This window comes from Cyprinus carpio, chromosome B25, assembly GCF_018340385.1.
Source record: "Cyprinus carpio isolate SPL01 chromosome B25, ASM1834038v1, whole genome shotgun sequence".
Lineage (NCBI taxonomy): Eukaryota > Metazoa > Chordata > Actinopteri > Cypriniformes > Cyprinidae > Cyprinus > Cyprinus carpio.
Window position 1 is genome coordinate 4,792,942 of NC_056621.1, and position 24,183 is coordinate 4,817,124.

Sequence of the window (24,183 nt, forward strand, 5' to 3'; positions counted from 1 at the left end):
TTACAGATTCACACACACACTTACAACAGCAGCTTACAGATCCAAACACATGGAAATGACTCATAATAATATTGATTTTCAACTTCAGTGAATTAAAATGGTTATTTACATTAAAAAAAAATGGAAGGCAGAAGTTGACCTTTTAAAAGGGAATTCCTGAATATATTTTGTCACTATCTTTTGATATTCATTTTCCACAGCCAACACAATCTTACGGGAAATTGTAACCATTTTTTTTTTATAGCTAATTTGTATGACGCTTATCCCCTAGTGACAGTTACAGTAAGTTTAGTGAAGTCTTACTTACTTATTTTGACACCGAACAAAATATTTTCCATCAGACACAAATTACTCTCATCACTAAAGTGAACTTTGGGCCAGTTCTCCTCTGTTCACACAACATGCTCCTCAGCAAAGGTGAGCCTAGCCTTTTGATTCTTTCTGCTGATGAGAGGCTTCATCACTGCAGAGTGTGATTTCAGTCCCACTTCTCTTAAACATGCAGAGACAGATCCTACCCTGTTCAGCACTGAACTGGCGAGCAATTCCAGCTGCAGTGCTGAACTGATTCCCCATTGAGAGTCTCTGCATTATCCTGGCCTCTCATGCATTTGTCTTGAATGGATGACCAGCCTTTTTGGGAATCTTGAAGGAATTAGTGACATTGTAAACCTGCAATATTAAAAAAATCAAAGATTTGGAATGACATTTGGATTCTCTTGCAGTGGCTGAAAGGGTCACCTTTTAGAAACAAAGTGTTTTCTTTGTTTCCAGGTGATATTAAATACAGACCTTATTGTTCTTAAATCTCAACTTGCTATTTCTTTTAGAAAATACCTTTAAAAAGCATCTTCAGTAATCTAGTCATTAAACGCTGTCACTGCTGATCTGGCAGAGATGTGTTCCCCTCCTAGTTAACAGGGAACATTCTCACAATTCCCACTAACAATTTTTTAATATGCATTCTTATAATGTTACAGGAAAAGGTTCTTAGAACCACATTCTTGGAATGTACTTTTGTACTTAATGAACGTTCTCATAATGTTAAGAGAAAATATTCTCAGAATATTAAAATCATTTAAAATAACATTATATTTTGGGTAACAATAAAGTTTAGTGGAAAACCTTTTAGTAACCTTTAAATGATGTCATAATCATGACAAGAAAACCAGACGACAGTGTTTTAGAAACATTTCAAAACAATGTTCCCACAATATTTTTTATAACCTAAATTTGTTACTTCTCATTTACACAATCATAAAATATGTGATGGTAATACTGGGAATTTGTAATAAAAAAAAAATACAAATTGTATACCAAATAAAACTGTGATTTACATTTAAGAAAAAGTGCAAAGCTGAATCTTCCTGACTTTGGACCATTTTTATACATTTATTAAAAAGGGAAAGTCTACTTCTCTGCATGGTAAATGTGTTTCAAAGGCTCTTGGCTCCCTCTATTGGTACTGAAGGTCTAGAACATTAACAATAGGATCAAGAAAATCATTTTGGGATTCTTTGATCTAGAAAACAGTCATTATGTGAAAATGTAATTAAGTATTGGCCTACTCTAATTTTGGTATCTTGGCAAATCTGAGCACATTTGAGACATTGTTGAGAATCTCCTGGAGAGGAGATGATTGTGAGAGTCTTTTTTTTTCAGGAGAAACATCTGTGGCCAGTTTTATAAACTGCTTAGACAAGTGTTTTTTTTTTCTGCAAGACTGGTCATAACTCTAGCTGCTAGTTGTTCAGATTAGTTCTTAAGAAACAGTGGATGTTTATGAAGATGGGAGTCTTCAGCATAGTCTCCATTTAATCTGAATGAACTGAGCTCAGCTGTTGGAAATGTAAGTGCATAAGACATTTGCCCAAAATTACACTCAGTAATCATTCTGAAGTTCCAGAATATCAATCACACATGCCCCAAATGTATCCGTTCAGGTTTCCATCTCTCACGCTGCTCACCACAGATCAGTCTTCAACCCGTGTGTCATTTGGACGCTCTCTTATATACGTGACAATTTCAATCATGCCATTGTTAATTACCACAAACCTCCCCACTTCACTAAGCGCTTTTTATCTCCTCTAATTGTGTATTATTATAAAATATATCTAAAGAAAGGAAAGGGGTCATGCCAGCTGTCTCCGCTGTTTACCATCTCATTCTTAACAGAAACAAATGTGTTCAATAACCTCTGAGAGAGCTTTAGCACTCATTTCTCCCTCATAAAAAAACAGACTGAACCTATAAACCATCAAATTAGAGTCAGAAATGAAAGCATACGGCCGTGATCCTCTGCTGTTGGTGAGTTAGAGTCAAAGTCAGGTCTATTACAGAGAAATGAGAGCTTCATAATTTGAATCATCTGTCGTGGTCCTCATCTTTAGGCTGAACTACTGAAGGACAGATGATGTGTACTATGCAGAACCCCAGTACAAAGTTCACACTGAGTTGCTTTTGTCAAATGCAGAGAAATAACCTGATTGGGTTTTTAATGCGTTTCATTCTTTATTAATTGTAAGCTCTGCGTGTCTTTAATTGACTGAATATAAAACTGTGTGAAAATGTGAGTGTGTTAGCTCACTGTTACAATGCTAGTACGTGGTTGTTTTTTAGTGTGTTGCTATGTGGTTGCTAGGCAATTTTTAGTGTGTTATGTGGTTTCTGTGTTGCTGTGCGGTTGCTAGGGTGTTTAAGTGTGTGTTGCTGTGCGGTTTCTAGGGTGTTTAAGTGTTTTTAGTGTGTTATGTGTTTCCTAAGGTGTTCTATGTGATGTAGTGTGTTGCTATGTGGTTGCTAGGGTGTTTAATTGTGTGTTGCTGTGTGGTTGCTAAGGTGTTTAAATGTTTTTAGTGTGTTATGTGGTTCCTACGGTGTTCTGTGTGATGTAGTGTGTTGCTGTGTGGTTGCTAGGGTGTTGTGTTTTTAGTTTGTTGCTTTTGGTAGTCAGGGTGTTCTACATGTTTTTAAATGTCTTGCCATATGGTTAACAGGTTGTTTTTTAATGGAGTGGCTAGAGTGTTTTCAGTGTGTTATGTGGTTGTTAGGTTTTTCTGAGTGATTTAGTGTGTTGGTTTGTGGTTGCTAGGGTTTTTCTGAGTGATTTAGTGTGTTTGCTATGTGGTTGCCAGGGTGTTCTGGGTGTTTTTTAGTGTGTTGCCATATGGTTACTAATAGGCGGGCTTTTAATTGTTTTTTTTTTTTTTTTTTTTTTAAATGTTTTGCTATGCGAAGGCTAGAGTGTTTTCAGTGTGTTATGTGGTTGTTAGGTTTTTCTGAGTGATTTAGTGTGTTGGTCTGTGGTTGCTAGGGTGTTCTGAGTGTTTTAGTGTGTTGCTATGCAGTTAATGGGGTGTTCTGAGTGATTTAGTGTGTTGCTTTGTGGTTGCTAGGGTGTTCTGAGTGTTTTAATGTGTTGCTATGCAGTTAATGGGGTGTTCTGAGTGATTTAGTGTGTTGGTATGTGGTTGCTAGGGTGTTCTGAGTGTTTTAGTGTGTTGCTATGCAGTTAATGGGGTGTTCGGAGTGATTTACTGTGTTGCTTTGTGGTTGCTAGGGTGTTCTGAGTGTTTTAGTGTGTTGCTATGCAGTTAATGGGGTGTTCTGAGTGATTTAGTGTGTTGGTATGTGGTTGCTAGGGTGTTCTGAGTGTTTTAGTGTGTTGCTATGCAGTTAATGGGGTGTTCTGAGTGATTTAGTGTGTTGGTATGTGGTTGCTAGGGTGTTCTGAGTGTTTTAGTGTGTTGCTATGCAGTTAATGGGGTGTTCTGAGTGATTTAGTGTGTTGCTTTATGGTTGCCAGGGTGTTCTGAGTGTTTTTAGTGTGTTATTATGCTGTTACTTGGGTCTCTTGATTGTTTTTAAATGTGTTGCTATGCGATGGCTAGGGTGTTTTTAGTGTGTTATGTGGTTGTTAGGTTATTCTGAGAGATTTATTGTGTTGCTATGTGATTGCTAGAAGGTTCTGAGTGTTTTAGTGTGTTGCTGTGAGGTTACTTGGGTATTCAGAGTGTTTTTCAAGTGTGTTGCTTTGTGGTTATTAGTTGTTCTGAGTCTTTTTTAGTCTGTTGCTATGTGGTTGCTAGGTCTCTATGATATTCTGGTTTCTAGATACAACTCCTTCCAGGTCCGGTTGTACCATCTGTCAGGCAATTTCATACATTCAGTTGCTTCAAGTAATATTACCACCACTTAACTGTAGCACAAATAGCGCTGGATGATGTGTTATGTGCCAGTTTATTAGTTATTGTTAGAGGTTTGTTTAAATCCCTAACTAGAAGTATAGCAATAGCAATGGTGTTTGTGTTGAAAATACTGTCTGACTGATTCTTAGTTACTGAGCCGTTTACTGGAACCATAATCATGATCTTTACGACTGTCATTCATTCACTAAAGCATGTGCGTATTTGGATAATCTCTTCTCTCTGTCACACAATCCTTCCTTCCTCATTGATTTATTAGCAATCCCAACAATTCAAACATGTGAGTGAACCAATTCCTTGGCCCCCTCAACCGGTTAACCACCAATGAAGGAAGTCAACACTGTTAGTCATGTTTGTCTTTATTAGCATGAGCGCACATGTGTGGTCGTCATGTCAAGTGTAAGGAACCGTTGACAAATAGTCAGGCCAATAAACTCATTTAGGATAGGACTTACATCACGCTGATGTTTCGTGATCAGTGAATTTGGGAGTACAAAAAGGCTTGGAATAAAAACCAGAAAAGAAGCGTTGGAAGTCTGCTAGAGCGCTACAAGAACATCAAACCAAGGGTGAGGGAAGTTTCTGATTGAGCTTTTGATTGCTAGGAAAAATGGTTTGTCTTTCACCACTAAAAGTTCTCGTTTTCATCTTTGGAGGTGTGGAAATGTCTCTTCTCACAAGTCTGATGCAATTGTCCATCCTTGGGATATTTCTCATCCAGTGCGTGACCAGCCTTCCGGTTCTGGGCAGGTCACGTTCAACCTCAAAAATTAATTGAATTTTCAACCTCAATCTGATCTTGTGAGCTATTTCTGAAATAAAAAAGTAGTAGTGTAGTTTCAGGCCTGTCAAATCTCATTAGATCTTTATCTCTTTGTCCTTGCGTGATTTTCTTCTGTACATTTTTATTTCTTCCTTCCACTTTCTCCAGTTCTGTCTGGAGGTGATAAGAGATTCAATTCTCTTAGCTTATGTTGTTGTTGTTTTTTCTGAAGCAAACAATACCAAATAAACTTTTTATCACAGTTTCACAGTTGATGTATCGGCTCATTTATGTTTTGGCCTTCATCACCACAGGTGTCTCGGAGAAGAGGACAGCATCTCAACAACGGACATCTTTTCACCTAGAAAGATGTTATTTCCCAGGGATGATGCAGATATGCTTTTTGAGGACCGAGACAGGTGGGTCTCATAAACTTTTATTGTTAATAAACAAGTCACTTTTGTGATCCTGTTAGATCCATGCTTATTTAACTGCAGGATGCCCCCTTGTGGAGAACACTGTCTCTTCTCAGCAAGTTTCTTGTAGTATCTACTGTACTTGTATCAATTGATAAAATTAGATCTTTCAAGCCTTTTTCTGAAAAAAATAAAAATAAAATAAACTCACATATACTTGTCATATTTGAGTCATTTGAACAACACTTTGACATCGAACCTGATCTATATCTCCAGGAGATCTGGGCTTCACATGAGGCAGTTGGGCGACATTGAGTTCACAAACAGATATGCTGAACTCCTCAAATCCAAAGCTAAAATCACATCCATCTGTGGCTTCCTGAAACGCATGCAAAGCAGCAAAAATAGGTAAAGCCTCCGCTAACCTGCCTATGCTCATCCTAAACAAATCTCTCAGAAGCATCATTTGGTTGACATTATGTATAGTTGAGAAATGTAAGGGTAAGTTTCAAGTATAGCATTCTCTGAGCAGTTAGCAAACATAGTTTTCTCTTAATGTGTAATGATTTTTCACAATTTTTTCTTTCTCTTAGCAGTAAGCTAACTCAGTTATGATATCAGTATACAAAATAATACTTAGCAATATGTTTCAATACATAGCGTATATTTCTGCTCTCAGATGATATATTAATGACATTTCATGCTCTGTGTGTTTGCAGCGGCGTCGGTGGAGAAACAGACAGATTGATTTCAGTGATGAGACAGTATTCATGTCCAAACGTGTACCAGTGAAGACTGGCTTCATGTCCAAGAAACGTGAAGACACAACGTTTGAATCAGTTTAAACATGTTTGAGAAAAACTGTTTGTATATATTTGAATAAATAACGACTTTTTCCCCTCCAAATGTATCTCATAAAACTGCAGATACAGTCGCAGTCAATAACAATTCAGATGCAATTAAACTCTGGATTTGAGAATAGTGTTGTCTTGTTTTTGAAACCGCACCTTTAGCTCCTCAAAGGCACATGCTGGTTTATAAATTTAACACTAGACAATAAGTTCACGAGCCTTTATGAGAGCTTTATAGTATTAAAAAGCTTTCATGCTACTATAGTGTGGCTGACAATATCATAATTAATATACAACCAGCCACACGTTGTTGTGGATTATATGAGGTCACAATAAACAGGCGAGGTGTGTGAAGATGCATTTTATAGACATGGTTCAAAAATAGCATAAGAAGCATCAGAGTAACATACATGGGTCTTTCCTGTATTTGGTGCCTTTTGGACATAAAATGTAGAAAATCAAACTGTTTTTAAAATAACTTTTTGAGTAATCATCATAGGGAGATTTTGTTCAAGCTTAGGCAAATAAATGTAAGCATTTATGAAATAAAATCTATGGAATGGAAAACTTAAAATGTCCACCCTGTTATGGAGGGACAGATACTAAAAGAAGTTCTGTAAACTTGTTTCATTTGAAAATATTTCCTTCAATACTCATATTTTGTTATAGTGTTGCTGAAACATAATTGTATTGATTAAGCAGGATGGGAACTAGAATTCAGCTGTAACTGATTCAGTCTGAGTCTATTATTATATTTATAAACTCATGTCCTTTTGTTCATTTAAAAGCTGGTAATAAATCTGGTATTATGCTATTAAAATATACCCTAAATGGGGAAAACATAATCACAGTAATTTTTGTATTAAAAAAAAAAGAATTGATGCAAGTAGGTATACATAGGGAAAATGTGTTAGTTTAAAGTGCTGTAAAATGTTTCCATTTAAAAAATATATATATATACTTAAATATGCTTAAACTTCAAATGGTGTTTTTTTTTTACTATGAGTAATCTTTAAATGTATATTGTTTATAACAGTAACATCATATTCTGTAATGTTACATCAGGACATGAAGGCACCGGATACCAGGAATGACCCACATACAGTAAACCTGTATCACCTCAACGGTACTTTTAAGCAAATTATGAGAAATGTGTTGGGTTTAATATCCTCAAACGTTTCTCAGTGCAAAATTCCTACAGCGTGCACCTTCATCATGCTAATGCAGTTTTTAAAAGAAGAACTGTAGGTAGTAATGTCTTTATTGACGTTTTCATTAGTTATGCACAATAATATAACAAGATACTTACGTATTACAGTATATGAGAGTCAGATAAGATTGTTCAATTGATTGCTTGAAGATTACCGTTACCGTAAGTCAAAGCTACGCCCCGTCATTACTAGCAGTTACTAGCATGTGGGAAAAAAATCTAAACTGAAGAATTCATTTATGCTTTTGTTATGCTTTTCTAGCTAGTTTATTTCAGTCATAAAGTCACGGAAGCACTTGAATTTGCTTATAGTGTGAATTATTGGTTTATATAGTTGACAAAGTTCCCCATTTATGGCATTTTTTGTTGAGCTAAAACATCTTCAACATTTAAATCAATCACCGAAAAACACAATTTGTAAATTTTCCAGTGCAATTCTTAATTGTTTTAACTTCAGTTGTATTTTACAATGTCTGCCTCACATTTGAAGATGGCCTGAATGTAACATTTTGGGAACAACACTGATGCTAACCATCTGCAAACAACTAAAAAATATTGTTTTGTAAACATCGTTCTTCATTGTGATTATGGATTATGAGATGTACATGCACATGTAAAGCAGCTGTGTTCATGTCTATGAGGCAAAAGTCCACCTGTGCTCTTCTTTATAGCCAATAAATCCCAGATAAGCGTCCGTCTCAAAGGTTAAGCTTGAAGTCTGTTTCTCACATTAGCTATCGCTCACAACTGCTTGATGGGAATTTGATTCTGTCGGAACAAAGGGATTCGTCTTCGATATTCCTTTATTGATCCATCACCTAACAAGAAAAAATGGATTTGAGGCCTAAAGGATCTGCTTCTGTTTTCGTTCTCCTGGTTCTTTTCAAGTTCAGTGAAGCACAGAGTAAGTGCTGAAAGTTTGAGAATGAAAAATCTTACGTAATCAGGTTTTCTTTTGTAGGCTGAAACAGTTCAGAACATGAAATCTCTCCAGTCATTTAAAAGCTGACATGTTATGATCGCATATAGCCTTAAAAAACAAACAGATGTTAGGACACTTTTGGAAATGTTATTCTTGAAAGTATTAAAATTTCAAGTTGTGAGAGTTTGCTGGTGTCGTAGTTATGGTTAACTGTACATCAATGCAATTGTTTCAGTATTTCAACTTTACACAAAACTATTATTTTACATGAATTAGAAGTACATTACACACTCTGGAAATTTCTGCGTAATCGTATTTGTATAAAATGTTTTTCCAATTAATTTCAGATGACTTTGAAATGCTTGGGCTTGTTTGAAGAAATCCTACCAAGTGAATTTGTTTTGATCCTTAAGCAGTTTTTTTTTTCCGGTCATCATGAATTATTTTTTGCTTTGTATTTTCTAACATTCACGTGCCAACCAGGACCATTCATGAAAATGTAAGCTAATTCTGATTTTTTTCTGAATGACACAGACCTTTGCTCGGTGCCAAATAATTTGCCATTAATTCTTATTTCGGAAAACAACAAAATTGGAGACGTAGTTACAACACTCAATGCTGAGGATGGGGTGATGGCCAGTATCACTAGTCAAGATCCAGAGGGTTTCTTCAGCATCGATGAATACAGACTCATTGCTGAAACTGTGCTCGACTACGAGGTTAATGTTGTATATCTTATAAAGTGTCTGGTTTTGTGTTCAGCCAATATACTCTAAATTGATCATTTCAAAGCCTGTTTCCTGGGATGTGAAGCACAAAGTACATACTTACTAATTTAATATGTCAAATCCATTTTACACCTTACATACATATGTTTCAGTTAAATTAAGTGCTGCATTTTTGTAAAGAGATGTCTCTTCACTCAGCATTCCTCTTGATCTAATCTGGTTTTGGTTGTTTTCAAGTAAATGAGAGCATTTTAATATTTCAAATCAACCATTTAATTCAGATCCATTTCAAATGCTTTCTGTACAAATTAACAGACCTTTTATGTTTTGTTATTTTCTTAGACATTTAACCCAAGCAAACCTCATGAGGTGAATATTGAGTGTACAAAAGATGGCTCTCCCTCTGTAAGTAAACTATTCAAGTGTTTTTTATTTAACTGAACCTGAAAAAAAAACCCTTCTTGCATTGTAAATGATTTATTCAACCTCAATTCCTACTTTTTTTGTTTTACATGTTTGTTTCCATGTTGGTTATTGAGGTCCTGCTTGTCATATTTGTATTTTTAGACCACGCTGAGTCTGAAAATAGCCGTTGAGGATAAAAATGATAATCCACCAGTTTTTGAACAGAGTCAATACACACTAAACGTTGATGAGGTACTTTTTTCTTAAACTTTTAATGTAGCATTTGCTGTACACTTCAATTCTGTTCATTTATCTATTTTATCATGGCCAATTTTTGAAGATCTGAAAACTTTTACTGATTTCTGTAGCTATCAAAAGTGGATACCCGTGTTGGCCTATTCACAGCAATCGATCCTGATAAAGATGATAGACTTTACTACCAACTGGATTCTCCTGAGGTACAGCTGTGTCCCCAATACACCTTCTGAGACAAAAAAAAATCCCAAAGAATGTGCATAGAGTTTGTATACATTGTATTTCAAAGTGTCCTCTTGGGAATTATGGTCTTTTCAGAATTCTAAAAGAGAATTCCCGTTGAATGTTGGTTCCAAATTATTATAGCAATTCCAAATGGAATCCCATTCCCAATGTTGGCCTTTGTTCTCTCTCAGGGAGAATTTGACCTGGAGGCCAGTTTCAATCCCAACATTCTGGTGAAAAAGCGTCTGGATTATGACAATGTTAAAGAAGTCACAATGATGCTATATGTGCAGGTAAACTCACTTGACCAGGTTTAATCTTCAAAGATGCTTCTTTTTGTACAAACAGCTTTCATTTGATGACTTTTCAGGACACACCGATTGGATCTACAGCTGAAGTCTCCCACACTGCCTCAACCACCATTGTAGTCAATATCATTGACATTGACAATCGTCCACCATGGTTCCAGCCCTGTACAGAAACCGAGATTAACACAAGCAAAATCTGCTTGATGTCTGGTTATAACGGGAATGTCATCTTAAATCAACAAGCGGTGAGTTTTCTATCCAAAGCACTTGTAGATAGAGGTCTGATGTTGAGTTAAACCATTTTAAATGTTTTATAGTTATGATTATTTCAAAGTGCCCCAATAAAGTTGCTTAATGGATGAAGAAATATCAGGAAACAACTCACTGGATCAGTTTGTTCGGGGAGTGTGAGTTAGCCGAAGCTGGTGGATAGATTTTGAGATTAGAATGTCAAATGAGAATATGAATGTTGATGTACACCACAGCCAGGTCCTTTGTCCTTGGAGCCAGGTCCACTCATGGCCATTGACGGTGACAAAGGCAGGAATGATCCCATTGGTTATATGTTTCTTGGAGGTGAGATATTGAATCGTCTATTTTATTTTCCTTATGGGCTGAAATAAAGAAATTCAGGAGGTGTCGACAGGTTTTAATTAGTACATTTTACATGTTCAGGAAATAATGAAGATATATTTCAAATCGACACTGACACTGGGAGCATCACAATGCGGGAACCAATAACAGAGGCAGGAACAATTGTTCGTACAGTCATGGTGAGAGAATAAAAATTGCATTTTTTAAAAGAAAACCATTCTGTTTTGAATGTTATATGCAAAAAAAAAAAAAAGCTGCATTTTCGAGCCACTATATATATTCTGTATGCTCTTAAAAATAAAGGTTATTTTTTGTCATTGATGGTTCCTTGAAGAACTTTTAACATCCATGGAATCTTTCCATTCCATAAGTGATTCTTTGGATTATTAAAATGTTCTTCTCTCTGAGAAAAAATGGTTCTTTTAGGAACTGTTCACTGAGAGGTTCGAGGAACCAAAACTGGTTCTTCAATGGAATCACTGCAAAACCCACTTATAATAATGGAACCATTATTTTAGAGTGTAGTTCCTTCCCCAACCAAATTTCCCTTCTGTCTCCTTAGGCATTTCAGAAGGAGAACGCTGATCAGTTTGCCACCACTACAGTCATCCTGAAGGTGGTGGAATCCAGCATTTTCCCTCCGAAGTTTGTGAAGTCCAGTTATGAAGGCTTTATCTCAGAGGATGCAGGTGTGGGCAGGTTTGTGATGGTGAGTGATGGATAGAAAAGAGTCCTAAGAGTACAGGCTACAGATGAAGACTTTTCTAATGTAAGAACTCAAAGACAAACAGCATTTTAGTGTGTGCATGTGTTCAATTCAAGATGCAGAGTTAATCTGTAAAGTACATACAAAACACATAGAGCAGGATTAGTGAAAATTAGTGTAAATCAATCAGAAAGAATTTTTATATCAACATTTACATTGTTTTTTTGGACTTCAAGTCATTCATGCATACATTTTTGCACTGAATCGATTTGTTTGTAAAACCATTCTTATAGAAATCATCACGTTTAATTCAGTGCACATTCATTTTTATGTAAATTCATTGATGGAATATTTTGAATGGAACTGTTTGTCACATCAGTTCTAAAAACATCCTTGCGTAAACTGTTGCCTTAAAATCTATGTTCAAAAACATTCTTTCATAAATCATCACATTCTATTCAATATACATAAAACCATTCTTAAGTCAATTCTTGGATTGAATTAAACAGTTTGTAAAACACTTTTTACATAAATTGTTGCATTGAATTATTGTTTGTGAAACTGTCCCATTTCATCGAATCATTCCTTAAAAAAATCTTGGGTAAATATGTTGCACTGAACTAAATGTTTATAAAACCATTTTTACATGTGTATATATATATATATTATATATATATATATATATATATATATATATATATATATATATATATATATATATATATATATATATATATATATATGTATATATATGTTTTTATTGTGAACTGAATTGTTTGTTAAAAATTAAGCATTTAATTGAATCGTCTTAAAAACTATTTTGAGTAACCATTGCAATAAATTCAATGTTCTTAAAACCATTCTTATATTCATAAAAATATCCAGTGAAATGTTGCATTCGATTTACCAACTTGTAATTCATTCTTACATAAATCACATTGAATTTAATTATTTTATGGTAAATTAAATTCAATGTTTGTGAAACAATTTTTAATAAATCGTCACATTCGGTGTTTGTAAAACCCTACATAAATTCTTGGATTGAAATGAATACCTTAATAATAATTGTCTTAAAATATCTTAAATATATATCTTAAAATCATAATTTTTATGTAAACACACATTGAATTAAATAATTTGTAAAAACACTGTTGCATTCAATACATTGTTAGACCTAACATAAGAATGTTTTTTGATGATTTACACAAATGTTTGCTGAATTATGCCTATTATTGTAATATTTCTGCTGTTAAATGCTGGATTTCTTTCTTTGTAGGGTTATAATCCTAACCTCAGATTTGAGATTGTTGATGGCACGGACTTCTCTATCACTCCAGAGGGTTTCATACTCATGGCGAAGGCGGTTTCCCCAGGCACTTTAAATTTAGAAGTAAGAACTTAATATTTCATACAACATTTCATGCACTTTAGACATTAGACAGTAATTGTTAGTGTTTGATTTGAAACATTTATGACCGTATTATCCATTGTGACTCAGATGAGGGTGGTTGACACAACCAATGAAGAATCAAGCACCGCTTCTCTTAGTGTTGAGGTCACTCCAGGTAAGACCAGACCAATACTGCATGCCCTCCAGACACCAGCTTAATAAGACACGATACAATCCAATCAGGAGTAATCAGAAGAGTGGGCTAATCAGGGTACTTTCTGGACATCATAGCTTTCAGTGAACAGTTTGAGCTTTTGTTGATCTTTACAATCACATTAATCCTTTTTCGTTTCAAGCCACTGAAGGGAAACTTGCATAAATAGTACAATATGATTGTTTTGGCCCATAAACTGAATTTCAAATGATTCACTTGAATCAGCCAACAACAAAGCTCTTGACTGGTGACGCCATTTTTCTTCAGGGGTTCCCACTACCACTCCTGCCACAACTATCATGACTTCATCCATTATAACAACAGAGAGCACTGCTAACACAAAGCTAACAGAAATCACCACTGCCACCTCGCACCCAGGTATCACCTCAACTACGCGCCCCAGCACAGGTACACTTACGCTAAGCTAACTAGCATGCTAAATCTTCTTGTGTGCTGTGTCATATGCCATTTTCGAAATGACATACCATCATAGCACACTATAAAATATTCATGAATCTAGCACTGCAGTCTCAATCACATGGAATTTGCTCAAGGTTGCATGTTTTATGCTACTGACACTATTGGAAACTCTCTATAGAGGGAGGCTGCTAGTACATGGTTATGTTCACACAAATGAACACAATTCTGAAGCCTAAACACAATCGCCGGAAGCTAATGTAGGTTGTAATCAAACTACACCATGGTTGGATGACTTCAGTGTCACTGCTATTAAGCTTCTGATAACTTTCAATCTTTACTTAAAATAAATTTTCCCTGAAAGCTTGAGTTATACCTCTGCAAATGACTTTTTCAAGCCAAGGTTCAAGCTTCTTTAAAATCACAAAGTAGTGTTACTGAAGTACTTTATGTTGTGGAATGAAACATGAAAATATCTTGAGCTTTTGTTAACCACGGACCATATTTCAGGCATTTCACTGTAGATTAATTTGTGAAACCCATTGACCTTTGGGACGATTGAACTAGAAGTGCTAAAATGCTAACTTGTTTCTGGGTTTTGGCCTACAATAATAGTTAATACATCATCCCTGCAGCACTCTATATGGGTGTGCACTATTTGTGAAAACACAAAATTCAAAAGCATGTGATTCAAAATGAATGCAATTGTGAAATTGCAGTAAATTCCAGCCATTTGTGTGTATCATTCTAGTAAACTCACTGAACGTTTACTTTAAGTATACCAAAAACATGTTTTTCTTTCCTCGTGTGTGCTCCAGGGGGACAGCTGGTGAAAACGGGTGAGTTCAGTTCAGGCGATATGGCGGCTGTAGGGGCATCTTTGGCTGTGGTTATTGTTCTCTGTTTGGTTTGCATTGGACTGATGGTGCACCGCATCAAGGGCCATAACGCAGACTGGAAGAAGCTTTCTGAGGCTAGCGTCTTCCGGAGCACAGTGAGTATCCATGCAGAAAACTGTCCTCTTTGAGCATCAAACAAATAAATGCTAGTTAGGTTGAAAATTATTTTACGACTAGTAAATTGTCATACTTATTTGAAACCCTTTTCATATAAATGGTTACATTGAATTGTTGGTAAAACCGTTGGTTTATGTAACTGCCATATTGAATTTAATAGTTCATTAAAGCATTTTTTACATACATTGTCAGAATAGAAACATCTTTAATAACATGGTTATTGTCATATTGAACTGAAACCCATAAAACCCTGCTCACATGAATTGTTGTATTGAACTGATGAGTTGATAAAAGCATTCTCATGTGAATTGTCACACTGAAACGCCCAAAACTTCATAAAACATTTATTACATAAATTCAATTCAATGTTCATAAAAATATTCCTGTGTAAAATTTTGGATTGAACATTCATAAAGTTTTACACTTACGTTGTCAAAATTTCTAAAATCTATTCTTACATTCAATTTACCGATTTAATAGTTAATAAAAGCATTCAACGTAAATTACCACACTGAATCATTCAGTTGTAAAACCATTTTTTAGGATAAAATTGTCAAATTCAAATTGTAGCAAAACAAATCACATTCATTGTTCATCATAAAACTATTCTTATGTAAATATACATAATGTAGACTATGATTCTGAAGGGATAGTTCACCCCGAAATGAAAATTCTGTCATTAATTACTCATTACTTACCATGTCGTTCCAAACCTGAAGATATTTTTGATGAAATCCGAGAGCTCTCTGACCCTCCATAGACAGCATTGCAACTAAATGTTTTCCCAGGCCCAGAAAAAATGTAGTAGTAATACATCGGTAAAACAGTCCATGTGTTTTTATGACATCAGTGGCTCAACTTCAATTTTGCGATGCTACGAGAATACTTTTTTTTTTTGTGCAAAGAAAGCAAAAATAATATAATTTACTTAAATTTACATGATTTAATTTATGTTGGGTTGCTGTCTATGGGAGGGACAGAGAGCTCTCAGATTTCATCAAAAATATCTTAATTTGTGTTCTGAAGATGAACAAAGGTCTTACAGGTTTAGAACGACACGAGGATGAGTAATTTATGACTGAATTTTCATTTTGGGGTGAACTAACCCTTTAAGTTTTTTTCTAAATCAAATAGTTCATAATTGAAATCACTTGTAAAACCAACAAATTGTCACATTCCAATGTTCGTAAAACTGCTTTTACGTTTATTTTTGGATTGAACTAAGTAGTTTGTAAAGGCATTCTCTTGTAAACTGTCACATTCCAATGTTTGTAAAAGCATTCTTGCATTAATTTTTGGATTGAACTGATAAGTTCATAGAAGATTTTTTTTCACACTGAATTAAACTGTTTGTAAAACTATAACTATTTATGTGTACTATAACATTTTTGGATCGAACTGAATAGTTCATAAAGGAATTCTCACGTTAATTAATATCTTATCAAATTTTTGTCACATTCCAATGTTTATCAAATCTTACATAAGTTTTGGGTTGGATTGAATAGTTTTGATAAGTTTGCACCATTTGGTTTTATAAAAATTTGATTTTTAATACTGTGTATGTTTATTATGTATTCGGTCACATTCAATGTTTATTAAACCATTCCTGTGTAAAATTTCAGATTTAGCTGAACAGTTTGTAAATATTATACATAAATTGTCACCTTCAATGCTTAAAAATTATTTTTATTTTAATTTGACTTGGTTCATTAAATGGTTCATAAAAGCATTCTATGACATTTGCTGCATTGAATCAAACCAAATTGTCCATAAAACAATAACTGACCATAAAACCACTCTTTTTTTAATTTTTTGGACTGAAATGTATATATATTCGCAAAAGCATTCTCACATAAATTAATTGAATCAGATTCTTGCATCATTTGTTAGTGTTCATAAAACTGTTTATTGAAACATTACTTGAAATCTGATGAGACTATTCCGTTAATGTTAATACATTATATATCTAAATCATATTTGTCAGTATTTTATTCTTTTTTAATTTATGACATTGGATTTAATTGTTCAAAAAACTTCTCTTGAGAAAAAATCTCAAGTAACTAGTCATTTAATGTTCATAAAAACCATTACTTCTGGTGAACTACTCCATTAATGTTAATGCTTTCTATATCTCTAGAGAATATTTCTGAGAGAATGTCTTTCTTTCTACAGCTTGGTGGAGTGCTCAGGGGGTCCTAAAGAGGGTGTGCAATACAGCAATGAGGGCTTACAACACGATGATGATTCTGGGAGTGTGAACAGTAAGTTAGCTGCAGACCTGGAGAACAAACTGGAGTCTGGACTAAAGGCGCAGCAGAGACGCGGGTCAGCGCCGAAGACAATGACCCCAGCGCTGTTCTCCTGACGCGCACCAGCAGCCCTCAAGCTGACTCCAGCAGCCTGGCGAAACCATCGACAGTGAAAAGGAAGTCAAACCAATCCTGACTAAAGAGCGCCGCAATGAGGAGGGCTACAAAGCGGTTTGGTTTAAGCAAGATATCGACCCCAACACCAAAGAGGAAGTGGTCATCATTCCCGACACCGGTGAAGCGGATGGAGACCGTGAGGAAGATGATGACAGCGAGGGTGAAAACAGGCCTGACGTGGATTCTGATGTTGAGGAAGGAGTGTCGTCAGATTTGTAGACTGTTTCTCCAGTGCAACAACTGCAAAACACAAGGACTTGAGTTGAGCTCAAATGTTAGACACTTTAGTACAGCAGAAACTTTAAAAGATTCATTACAAGTTAGTTGATTTATGTGTTCTAAAGTTTTTACAAATGTTTTCCTTTGTCATATTTCTTACTAGAGCTGGGTATCGTTTAAAAATTGTCCGATACCGATACCGATACCTTGACTTTGATATCGGTTCCTAAACAATACTTATTTTGATTTTTATGAAATCAATTTTAACAAGGTTACATTATCTCAAAAAAACATTGGTTTTATTTTTCCGATGTTTATACAGACATTTAAAGACTCATCATCTGAGCCACTGCACATAGAAACAAAATATAACCAACACAATAAATCAGTGCAAATAGTTTTAATAAAGTTCAAATAATTTTCAGTTTACACATCTGATAGGATGGTACTGAACGACAAGACGTTTTTTGATACTCTATGCATGGAGGCAATTCAGTCGGTGCCTAAAAAGGTATTACAGTACCCAGCCCTATTGCTTTCTGTTAATAGGTCTGTAAATATGGTAAACAAAATGAATATAATTTTCACTTTCTAGCATGAAAGGTCAAACTGAAATCAAAAAATTGACCCTGTTTGCTTTCTAAATATACAGTATGTTCTGGTTTTTATTTTGAACGATTCATTCAGCGTTTTCAGGGTGCACATTATTTTTAAGGGGGAAAAAGGTAAATCTAAAATGTTTTCAATATTGCTTAGAAATCTTATCAGATTATAGAAGTTAAATAGGGTTAAGAACTGTATTTCACGTTGACTGAGTGCTGTGTACAAAAACACTTCTATTAATAGTAAATTCAAATATTTTTTGTATAAAATCTATTCTTTGTAGATACCAATTTACTGGAAACATGGAAACAAAACAATAATTACTAAAACTGCTGTCATTTATTCTGTTACCAAGCAGAATTGCAAATAAAATTGTTTTTTGACTTCTTGGTTTACTTATAGTTGACTGCATATTACCCAGGGATAAGTGAAAGCATTTTAACATTGAAATTGCTGATAATTTATGACCTGTATAAGAGAAAGTTGCTATAACAACCTTATGACGTAAACCTATTTATTTGTGTGTTTGTGACGTTGCAGTGGACTGCTGCCCTTTCACATAATCATGCACAATCATAAATTCTTCTATAACAGCTTAGATAAGTTTTAATGATTAACCTGAGAACTGGGACCTGTCTGTGAATGCTGTATTATTAGTTTGCATGCTATTTGTACTGCAATCTGTACCACAAAGAAACACACTGGAAGAGATCTGTAAAAATGAGTTATGACTGGGTCTTCAAGGGTCATATTTCACCCCCCCAAAGCAAGAAACCTTTTTTAAAAGAAAATATGGCCTGTGTTTGGACCATTCAGTCCAACCTTTTGCATGTATCTCAAAATATTCCTTACAAAAAAAAAACTTTTTTTTTTTTTATACCATTTTATGATTTTAAGCACCTATAGTACTATAGGCACATAGTATTATTAATATATAATATATATATATATTATATATATAGAATATATACCCATATATATTATATATAACTTTAGTACTATAGCACATAGTATTATTTTTTTTTCTAACTGTGTCAAACAAACTTGGTCTGGGGACAAAAAAATTTAAACTGTTTAAACTGTAAAAAAAAAAAAAGAAAAAAAAAAGTTAAGTAAATGTTGGCATGATAGCAAGTCTGCACCAGGGATGTTATACAGTAGGTAAGTAAAACAAAAAGAATTTGCCATATTTGTTTTAATTACCCAAAGCACACATTCTCATTTTAATTTAGTTAAACTTAATGTACTGAAATACCAAAAAAACTACAATATAGACAGAGAGAGAGATTTCTTCTTCAGAATCCAACAAACTGCAATCAAATCTGAACATTTTACACGTTGATTAGTCGCCCTCTACTGAGAGAAAAATACAATAAATAAATGTTTACCAGAGTTTTTGCGACTGTACCCCAAAACGTGTTTGGGCCACTTAAACCAGTGCAGGAATGTCGAATGCATTAGATAACAAGAAAGTTACCAAACTAATAAAGTCATGTCTTAATCATTAATTTGTATACCAAGTAATTTTAAACCAGGCCTATATATATATATATATATATATATATATAGCTATATATAACATATTTTTCAATATAATATCGGTATAATGTAAAATAATAGAAAATGTCATTTTAAATGAAAATGTAAAATTATAACACATTATGTCCAACTTTGGAAAAAAAAATTAGCCTGTATTGGTAGATCACATGTAATTTTTATTAGATTATGAATATAATTCTTTTTTATAGGAAAAAAATTCTATGTAGCTTGTGGTCCTGTGAGGCACAACATTTTGTTCCCTTTTGCTCACTTGAACTTGAACTTGATGTGAATTAGTTTTTTAGGTATGCAGCATGGAGCCAGGTCTCAAAAGGAATTTGTTTCTATTTTTAAAAAAAACATACATATAGCATTTATAATGTATAGTCCTATCGGCCTACATATATGCATTTTGCGTATATATGTATATATTTAAATACAGAAATGCATTTAATTTAATATTAGTTCATTTGTTTATTTCTATATATTTTGTTTTATGGTTAGGACTGAACAGGAATCATTATAGAAAGTTCTGAGACGCTCAAAGCATTATGACGCCACAGAGCGCGTTCGAATAGAACTTGCGGAGTATATAAAGCGCGTGACATTCTTACATTCTTTGTGGGTTTGTTGTAGTGGTCGGTGAGTTTTCACAGCGATGGGACAGCGAGTGACAAAAGTGAGTCCGATGACGGTTGAAGTGGTGTACGATCAACATCTTAGTACACCCCCAAAACCCAGCACCAACACAGAGCTTCAACATCCTCATCCCCGCGATGAGACCCCTGTTGGTGCTGGAGGAGGAGGAGGAGGAGGAGGAGAGGAAGGAGGAGAAGGAGAGGAAGGAGAGGAAGGAGGAGTAGTAGAAGGAGAGGAAGGAGGAGTAGGAGGAGAGGAAGGAGGAGTAGGAGTAGGAGTAGGAGGAGAGGAAGGAGGAGGAGTAGAAGGAGAGGAAGGAGGGAGTAAGAGTAAAAGGGAGGAAGGAAGGAGAGGAGAGGAGGAGAGCGAGAAAGGAGCGAGAAGGAAATGGGCAGAGAAGTGGGGTGGGAGAAAAGAAAGAGCAAGAAGTGGTGGTGGAGGCTGCGCTCTTTCTTCAGAGCTGCCAAAAAAACACCCAGAGAGCAGCTCAGGTCAGAGAGAGCAGGACAGCAGCAGGATGAGGGACAGAAAGAGGAAGGTGGCATGGGCAGGAAGAACTAGTGATGGTACATGACATAGACACATCCACTCTTATGAAAACATTTATTTTAATACAGCTCTACTTTGATCACGTAAAAATCTGACACCATCAAACACAATATCAAAAATACGCAACAGCCCATACTATAACAAAATCTAACGTTAAGGGCCATGACATGTTAAAAACATCACTGTTATGTGTTAATGTACTGATGTGTGTTAAAACTATAAATATTTATTATTCAGTCAGTAAAATTAATAATTACATAAAAATTTATTTAAATAGGTTTTAGATTTAATCACTGATATAGATCAGTGGATTTAATACTGCCTGACACTTCACAAGACACTTCTCTCAGTGTTTGGATTTTCATGTTGTTTTATCTTTTAATAGACTACATCTTCAGTCGCTACACCGTTGGTGATCAGCTGGGGAAAGGTGGTTTTGGTGTGGTGTACGAAGGCAGACGTTTGAATGATGGTCTTTAAAGTAAGTTGATATGAAATAACACATTATCAAGCTAGAAAATGTTTGTCGTGTGTATTATCCTCATCCTTTACTCTTGTTAGTGCAGCTGAGGGTTCATTTTTTTTGTTTGTTAATCAGGTTGCTTTGAAGTATGTAATGAAGACCCAGCACACCGAATGTATATTCATTGTAAGTACATTGCACTCTTAACAATATAAAACCATCTCATATTAAACAAATGAATTGAACCTGAATTTAACAAAAATCCCTATTTGGGGAAACCACCTCCATCTAACCATCATAAGAAACTGTCTGTCTTCTAGCTGATCATCCAAAAACCTCTTCCAAAAGAGATCGCCCTCACCATCCTGGCAAACAAAGGTCCCCAGAGTGCCCAGAAATTATCAGGGTTGCTGGACTGGACGGACCACCCTGACCACTTCGTCATGGTCCCTCGAATGTCCCTCTCCCTGTGAGAATCTCGTGGAGTTCATCAGGCGTCACGGTTGGAAGCCCTCGACGAGGAGAAAACACGGCAGATCATGTGGCAGGCGGCTCGCGCTGCATCACATGTGCCACCTCCGTGGAGTGTTCCACCGTGACGTCAAAACTAGAGATCCTTTACTAGTATAACAGGGAGACATCCAGAAGTCAGTCTGATTGACTTCGGATGCGGGGACATTTTGAGGAGGACACCATACAGGTCATACTCTGGTAGTATGATATAATTAATGTCTTCTAATAGATCACAGAACCAATCATGCGGCAAACTTACACTTCACACAATCTCCTCTCTCCTCCAGGCACAGCAGTGTACTCCCCTCCAGATACCACAGCAGGGGGAAGTACTACGGCGGGCCGGCGACGGTCTGGTCACTAGGGATTGTGATGTTGCGCATGTTTGTGTGGACACTTCCCTAGTGACTATGACCTGTTCCTGCTGCAGTGCAAGCGCTGGGTCCAAACCCGGCCTGTCAAAAGGTGAGATCTCCTGCATCTCAAAAAATTAATAACTAAGAATCATACAAAAACATCATTTTACAGCTTAGAATAACATGATCAAACAGAGCAGATGTGAAGTGTGAGGTAGTAATCAGATGTCTTTGCCGTCTTCTTGCACAGAATGCTGTGACCTCCTCAGGGTCATCTCCTGCACGCAAGAAGCCAATGCCAGAGACTTGGTCTGGGCCGAATCATGTCCCACAACTGGTTTAAGGTAGTGAACCTGAGATCAGCTATAAAGAATTAATATCTTTAGGAGTCATAAGAAAGAATCAAAAAGGTCGAAACTGTTCTTTTTTCTGTTCTGTTTGTTTTGTTTCAGGTCGTCTTATAAAGACCACTCCAGTTGGCGTCTCTCATGCAGCTTTGCGTCTTGCGGGCTGCATCAGGAGACGCTTCCATCCCTCCTCTCACCTTTGCGTCTTGCGGGGAGAGCAAGCCTTGTGTAGCGTCTTGCACCTTGGCTTGAGGAAGCAATATTTGCGTCTGGTGGTACTGCTTCCGGAGGGATGTTGTATATATATACATACTTCTTTTGGTTGCCCCGTTTTGTTTTTCCCATCATGGTCAATCCATTTGAGGTCGCCACAGCTGTCACATGCCAGAGCCAGTCTTCCTACACAATGATGCCAGAGGTTCCTGTTATGTAGCCACCGGGGGTGCTGTCATTGATACCTGGTCTACAAACTCCAAATCTGAAATAAAGAAAATAAAAAAAATCTAAATTAATGTTTTAATTTAGTCATTTAGCAGATGCTTCAATCCAAAATAGGTTAACAAACTGGGAACATCACAAACATTTTATCATACAAATCTCAATAATACTCACAGGACCACAAATAGACCAAATTTCAGTCAGAAGGTAAGTAGAAATTAGAAGAGAAAATGAAGGTAAGTAAGAAAAGTGAGAAACTGTGTTTTTTTATAGAATTTATTTACATAAAGTGCCGCTTTCATCTTTGGCATCAAGAAATAGAGAGAACACTGATCTATCACACAACACAAAGTTGTTTTCCTTTAAAATATTTATAAAAACTTTTAAAAGATGGTAAGACCAAAGATGTAACATTGATTTTGTCCTTGTATAATCAGCAGCATGCTACAGTATATAATAGCATGTGTATTGAAATGCAATAGGACTCAAGAATCATGGTATGGAATTTTATAAACATGGTAAATGTAAGATATTATATGGCTTAGAAGAGGCTTTATGCACTATTTTATGGTGTGTTTTTGACCTTTTATATCTTCTGAATATCTTTATATGGCAGAAAGAGCAGTGTGTAACAAATTACAAGTAATGCAAGTTATGTGATTACTTTTAAAGTAACATAATGTACACTCTAAAAAAATTGCTGGGGTAAAAACAAACCAAACTTGGGTTATTTGGCAACCCAGTGCTGGGTAAACTATTGGACAGAACCCATGCTGGTTTATTTTGAACCAGCTAGTTTTTTTACCAAACATGCTGGGTTGTTTTTTATTTAAGTTCATCTATCTGTTTAAAAAATAGTCATATATAAATATATATATATATATATATCTAATCTATATATATATATATATATAATATATTTTTATACAATAGGATTAAATAATATATAATATAGATATAATTATCTCTATATATATATATATATAATATATATAGGTGTATATAGGTATATATATCTATATATATATATTATATAATATATCCCTTATCTATAATCTAATATATTGGTGTGTGTAATATGGTATACTGTGTAATATATATATATATATATATATATATATTGCTGACTTAAAATAGACTGGAAATTTAAAAACCACACACAGAATTACTAAAGGCAACAGCAATAATCAAAAGATTAACATTTATTATTAAGCAAGAACACATGGACAAAATACAAGACGAAATACAATAATTTATTTGGTGAATACAGCATAGTTTACAATATTATATTTAAACTCGTTTAATAAGCATTTTAGACATAAAGTATGTACATTTTAATTTACATTTTTTAAACCGTTCTTTGTAATCACAATTTACCGAAATAGCACTAATTCGCGTGCTGGTGTGTCGCTGAAATCTGAGCCGGTGAAGGGCTGTGAACTTTTAGACTTTAGTTACTGTTTTCT

General features: G+C 35.2%; 1 protein-coding gene across 1 annotated transcript; it reads left to right on the top strand.

Moving 5' to 3' along the window:
* The first annotated feature begins 8,149 nt into the window (after positions 1-8,149).
* Positions 8,150-17,935, top strand: LOC109091100 (cadherin-related family member 5-like). The gene is given in 16 exon segments (XM_042752708.1): positions 8,150-8,349; positions 8,902-9,086; positions 9,438-9,500; positions 9,663-9,752; positions 9,869-9,958; positions 10,172-10,273; positions 10,351-10,533; positions 10,774-10,864; positions 10,964-11,061; positions 11,445-11,651; positions 12,865-12,978; positions 13,087-13,153; positions 13,460-13,600; positions 14,428-14,603; positions 16,808-17,025; positions 17,027-17,935. Coding segments are annotated over 16 exon segments (2,142 nt in total). The 5' UTR covers positions 8,150-8,276; the 3' UTR covers positions 17,271-17,935.
* Positions 17,936-24,183: the final 6,248 nt, after the last annotated feature.